Below are 6,758 nucleotides of genomic sequence, written 5' to 3'. Positions count from 1 at the left end.
TCATGACAGCTACCTCAACGAGTTTAAGCATTGCCATGCAATGTGACACGACAGAACGATGCTTCTTGTGTTTTGGTTTTAGTATGTTGTAACTTTTTTCTATTTGAAGTTTGTAGAATTACAAGATCCTGACAGCTACCTCCACGAGTTTAAGCATTGTCATGCAAGGTGGCACGACAGAACGATGCTTCTTGTGTTTTGGTTTTAGTATGTTGTAACTTTTTTCTATTTGAAGTTTGGTTTTCTGTTGTAACAAATGTGAGGTGAATTTTTAAAAAGATATCTAAAATTATAATTTCATTGATGATATTCAAAATTTACCGCCGTAATATATATTTCATTTTGACTTATTAACTTTTTTATTTTTTTTTACTATTATAAAAGAAAAAAGTAACACTCGGTTTTGATGTGCATCTCAATTATTAAACATAGATCAAACAATTCATATCACACATTAATAAAATTATCTATTTTTTTTTTATCTCAACCGCACTTTTAGATCGAACGGTTGATATCTAGATATTAGTATTATACACAAAGGCTTTGTTTGGGAAGATCAATAAGCTAACTTATAGCTTTTAGCTTATAAGCTAAAAGTTCTGTTCGGTAGCAATTTTTAAAAACGAGCTTATAGCTTATTTTACTAGCTTATAACTTATTTCAAACCCTATTTCAAGTAGCTTTTGAGCTTATAGCTTATAACTTATCATGTCTTACAATTTTATCCCTATCATCTTACTTGAAAAAAATTAAATATTAATTAAATATATATTTTTATGTCATTTCATACTATAAACTAGTTCAACCGCTAATTTTACCAAACACTACAAATTCAATCAGCTAAATTATTCGTTATAAGTCCATCCACTATAAACTAACTTATCAGTTATCCACTATCTTTTATCAAACAGACTAAAGGGAATAGTTGAAACTAACACAGAAGTGGAAATATAAAACAAGTGGAGGTGGAGGTGGAGGTAAAGATTTTGTACGTGGGGTATGGCAATATATAGGAACATGACAATGTGGTGGGTAGAGGGAGAGTGTGATGTATGTATGTCCATTCCATCATCCCCAATTCTCCACAAAAATCATTCGTCCCTTTCACCATTTTCCGATTCTTACATTTCACTCACCTTAGGGATGGACAAGGAACTGCCACGTCTCTAACCACCGCCTTTAAATCTCATGACTCAGACATCACATTCACATACGTCTTTCTTTTTTAACTATCAAAATATCTTCCCTGCTACTTAGTAATTAGGACACGTTCTTAGCTTCATTGTATATACAAATTCCATTAAATCCTTTTTCTATTCTACGTACAGGAATTTTCTTAAATCCTTTTGTCTTATGATGTAAGTAAGTTTTTAGAGTATATTCCACCTTGAAACGAATTCCAGTCATGAATTTGAGTAAAAACTATTTCCATGTAAGAAAATTATTACTTTATATTTATATTGCCCTCCCTAATTATAAGTTCTTTAAAACTTTAAAAGTTGTGAGCATAAATAAATAAATAAATAAAAATGTGTACGCTCCATGCCATGTTTTAGGGTTACATTGTTCTCTCTATCTTTTTATTTTTCACCTACTTGTTTCATTTTTGTTTTAAAAATTAAGTAGAAATTAGTCAAAAAGAGTTAATTAATTTTATTTAGTTTTAAAATTATTATAAAATATAATAATATGGTAAAACTTATATAGAGTTTATACTCGATATTAAAGGTTTGTTATTTTGATATTATGTGATTCGTTATCTGTATAATTTGAGTGAAAAAAGTGTATCAAGATATTTTACTAAAAATAGGATACTGAAATTGTAGAATTACAAGATCCTGACAGCTACCTCCACGAGTTTGAGCATTGCAATGCAAGGTGACACGACAAAACGATGCTTCTTATATTTTGGTTTTAGTATGTTGTAACTTTAAGAGTTTGAGCATCGCCGGTCACGTTGATTCTGATAAGGTACAATCAGAAACAGAGAAATAAATATTCGATAATTTAGAAGACACAAAAAAGTTCTTAAAAAGAAAAACTCAAAATAGTAAAAAAATGTACAAAGAGGAATAAGAAGGGCGTGTATAGTTTTCTTATCGCTGCATAAAGAATATTCCATTACACAATACAAAATGTATTTTATTTCATGCTTCACCCATAGTGCACAATCTGCAGAATATAAACTGTGGCCAGAACAGCACCAACATGATGTTATGCTTAAAGTATGTTAAATATCCTCAGAATCTAATGAGACTTCGTTCGGTCTTGATTTGTCTGGTTGAATTGAAAGAACAAATTCTTTCCCAATAATAATGGCCCCTTTAAACAAAAGTCAGCCATGTATGTCTCTTCTGTCTATATATAACAATCATTTAGATTTTATACTACTAGGTTTCGTTGGCTCAAAATTATACACAAGAGAAATAATTCATGAAGCTAGATACTATGGGAATCAAATCTCTACTAGGTGTCATGTAAGAATCTTTACCCATTTTTGTGTGGACCTTCCAATGCTAATTAAAAGAGTAACCTCTCACAACTCAATATATTTTTTAAACAAAAGTGAATATCTTTACATACAACCGCATAGAATAATTTATCAAATATTAATGAGCAGCAAATTTCTCGATCAAGTGTTTCCAGACCCATAGTGTCTAATTAACTTGAAAGAAACTTGAATAATATCATTCAAATGCTAGGTAATTACTCAATATAATTCCGTATGTACACATTAATAAAAAACCACATGTTTTTGTATCGTCTGTATATAGACTTCTAAACAAATTATCTGAAACCATCATGTGTGGTTTTTTAAAAATGCAGGAAGTGGAGAAAGTCTCCTAAATTATAATTAAGAGTTCTAGTTAGTCCATAAAAATTAACCTACTTATTCTTTTAACATGTGAGGGTAAATGTTGACAAAAAAATAATAATTTTTTTTCGCGTCCCCTGATACTTCTCACATGACCCCTATTTAGGTAGTGAACTCGAAATTGGATCATATACTACCTTTTATGTTCTGTCATCATTGTTGCTATTCATTCAATGGTTGATAGTAAAAGTAACAAATTTAAAGAGAAAAAAAATATATAAATGGACGGTTGAGATGACGGTAGCATGAACAGCAGGAGAGAATGAGTTGGCGAGGATCCAAATACAGTGAACTCAGTTAACACTTTAAGTAATGAATGACAATTTTTTTAACCCGACCCAAATGTTTGCACCGGTTACGTCTACCAAGATGAATTAACACCCTAGTTTGAAAAAAAATACAAATTAACAAGGGTGTCAATTTATATATTTCGTCAAGACTCGTGATTGATGGATGCTATCTCACATCACTCAGGTGCCGATCAAGATTGGTGGCCAATTAGATTGACCACCTGTCAAAACAGTTTGACTACAACACGATCAATTTTTTTGCTACCGACTGATTTTCATTTTAAAATACGAATTCACAAGTTAACTTGCGAACTATTTTTTAATCATATTTCGTGTTTTTACACACTATTTAACCTGGGATTTGGATTATCTCCAATTTAACCTGTGAGGGAGATAAAAATGGAAGGTTAGGGGGCGTGAAAAGAATCTTCTCCAAAAAAATAGTGAGGGCCTAGCTACTTTGTCCACGGTCTAATTTTTTAAGTCCATGGCCTAATAAAATAAGCATTGCCTAAGGTCAACAGACCGTCGGCCCAAATATATAGATTTCCACTACCAAACAGTTTCTTTAAGATTATAATTTTTTTTTAGGTAGTTTTACTATCTTCACTATATTAACATTAAAATCATATAATTATTAATTTCTTTATCAAAATGTTACTTATACATTACTATTTTTTAATAAATATAAGTGTAGGACATTCCATTATATATGCAGGGGATCAAGGTTCGAATCCCGATCATCCCACTTATCCACCTGAAGGGTGGAATATCTGACCACTAAGCTACTTGACAAAAAAAAAGTGTAAAGACATGACGTGCCCGAATTAGACATAAATTATGTTTTGAAATTCTAATTAATTTTGTCTCTTATAATAAAAAAGAACTTGACTTTTGGGCCCATTACGTAATTGGGATGTGAATGCATTTTTTGTGGCAGCTTCAAAAAAAGTATGGCTAGTAATAATACTTCAGTTTCACTCAAGTTACTATTATCTCGCTTAGAAGCCATGTTACACTTAGACAAAAATACTAAAATACTATAGTGTAGTAGTAGTAGTATACTGTATATTAGAGAAAGTGGGAAGGACCACTTTTTTCATTTGGGTGTTCTAATTTAATTTTTCACTAATCGCTTCAAGTCTAAGATTACCTAAATCATAACAACAACTTTTTTTGGTCGTGATTGCCTACCTTGAAAAGCAGTCAATTGTAGCCAGCCCATGTTTTGGCTTAGTGGTTGGCAACTAATAGTTGTGTGGTCCGTCAACAATGGGTTGTTCCATGATGATAATTAACAAGTTTTTTATGTTATACTTAATCTTATTTAGTTATAACTAACATGGCAACTACTCACCCCATTTCTCTCATAAAAAAACTTCAACTAATCCATGATTGTACATAGAATTATCTTGTCTGTTCTGTTTATAGTTAATTTTAGTTAAGTGTGAATTATATTAAATCTGACCACAAATGAGTGTAAATATGTGGTCTGGACAAGTTAAATGATAATCTGATGTTTATGAAAGTGAAATTAAAGAAAATGAGTTTGGATTATAAAGTGAAAGACATGAAAGAGTAAATTTAACTAAGAAATTAAACAAGGTAAATCAAAATGGTTGAAAGAAAAGGTTGGTGTTCTTCGAAAAACTACATCCATCGGAGCTCCACATAAAACATGTCATCTTCTTTGTCGATTATGTAGGGGATGTCTTCCAACGAGATGCCGATTATTAGAATGTAATGTGGATTGTGATATTCAGTGTCCGTTGTGTGAAGATGAGGAAGAAGACGATGTACACACTTTTTTCACCTGCGTTTCTGCCCGGTCTAGCTGGCAAGCAGCTGAACTGTAATATGTCATGGTTTATGCAGCGTGTCAGCAAGGTGGTGTGGCCAATAGAGTGTTTGTCTTGTGTCGGAATGAAGATTATGCTACTATAGGTAGAGTGGCTACGCCGTTTTGGAGTATATGACACAATCTTAATGATAAAAATATAAAATGATATTGCTAGAATGTCAAGTCAAGTTGAACGGACTGCGTTTGATCATTGGAATGAGAGGTTTGCTGTTCATAAAATGCGAAGTATTGATGATCACTATGTCTTGCTTTAAGTACATATTGGTGGGAAAAGCCTTGTATAGAATGATTAAAATGCAATGTAGATGCTGTGTTTTTTGTCGACTCGGGAAGGACAACAATGGGTGCTTGTTTCCGTAATAGCTCCGATGAGTTCACTACTGGATTCATATAGTGGCAGCAGATAGTTTTATCAACAGACGAAGGTGAAACATGAACATTATTGCAAGCCATGAATGAAGCTAAACATAGAGTTTTTGAATGAGTCCAATTCGAAAATGACTCTCAAGGGTTGGTTGAAGCAATTCGTACAAAGCGTCGAGACAAATTCAGAATTTCTTTTGGTAGTTAATGATATTAATCTTGTTATGTTATTATGTGTAAACTTTGAAGTTAAATTTTTTAGAAAACAAGTGAACTCGATTGTTCATATACTTTATCTAGGACGCTTAATTCTTGGATTAATTTCCATATGTTTGAGATTATTTCTTCGTATATTAAATTTTGCTAATTAATGAAATGCATTAAACTTTGATTAAAAAAAAATATAAATGACCAAATACTCAATTAGGAATTTGATTAATCTTCAAAAAACAAAACATCACACAAAATGTAAATGTGAAGCACTATTCAATTTGAATAAGGAGGGACAATTCAACAACATCGTATCCGTCCAAAACTTGAAAGAAAGAAGAAAAAGAAAAATACACATATATATGACCAAAAAAACAAAAAATAAAAAACACAAAATGAAAACAAAGTTGGTAGTAATAATTAGCTAAAAAATATTGATTTAGCTAATTAATTTAATTAATTACCAACATTCATACAAATTAATTTCCGCACGAAGCCTAAAATAAACTTCACCTTCAAATGCATCCGTTGAAAGAGTAGCCACACCTCTAGTCATGAAAAAATCACCAGTCCCACCAATTACCGAAATGTCCCTAGTCTTATTCATCAAAGGGTCAGCACCAGCAAAATTAATGGTACCCTTATGTTGAGTAGAATTAAACACAAATGAAAAACCAAGCCATGCAGTGAAAATTTCTTTCCTATCATAAATATAAAATCCTTGAGCACGACCAATAGGGTGTGAATGTAAATTATTGTCTAAAGTAATTGGGTCATCAAAAACAACCAAATTACCAAAATGGTTTTGGTTTGCTAATATGGTATGGTTACCCCATGCTGGTGCTCCTACAATTGCTGCCGTGGCATTTTTTGAGTTGTGACCATTGTAAATAATGTCATGAAAATAAAACACTAATGTTTTACATGGTTTATGAATACGGGTACTTTTTCTTGATCTTCTTGTTGGAGTGGCAGAGGAATATGCCAAAGAGATTAAGAGTAAGAGAAGGAGAGTTGAAATGAGCCTCATTGGTTTTTTTTTTTCCCTTTCAAGATTGTTGGTTCAATCTAATTGTGGAAGGTGTTGGGTTCATGAACTTGATATTTATAGATGGTGCACCAAATGCATAAAGTATGTTGCAATTAATTAAATGTTGTT

General features: G+C 31.9%; 1 protein-coding gene across 1 annotated transcript; it reads right to left on the bottom strand.

The window, feature by feature from the left end:
• Positions 1-5,793: 5,793 nt before the first annotated feature.
• On the bottom strand, positions 5,794-6,693 carry LOC123916347 (dirigent protein-like). The gene has a single exon (XM_045967786.1). The coding sequence runs from the start codon at positions 6,627-6,629 to the stop codon at positions 6,060-6,062; it is 570 nt and encodes a 189-aa protein (XP_045823742.1). The 5' UTR covers positions 6,630-6,693; the 3' UTR covers positions 5,794-6,059.
• Positions 6,694-6,758: the final 65 nt, after the last annotated feature.

The sequence above is a fragment of the Trifolium pratense genome, linkage group LG3 (assembly GCF_020283565.1).
Source record: "Trifolium pratense cultivar HEN17-A07 linkage group LG3, ARS_RC_1.1, whole genome shotgun sequence".
NCBI classification, from domain to species: domain Eukaryota; kingdom Viridiplantae; phylum Streptophyta; class Magnoliopsida; order Fabales; family Fabaceae; genus Trifolium; species Trifolium pratense.
This window is presented reverse-complemented; position numbering and strand designations above follow the sequence as displayed.

Coding starts and splice junctions, on each gene's coding strand:
- LOC123916347 (XM_045967786.1), bottom strand. CDS start 6,629: ATGAGGCTCATTTCAACTCTCCTTCTCTTACTCTTAATCTCTTTGGCA.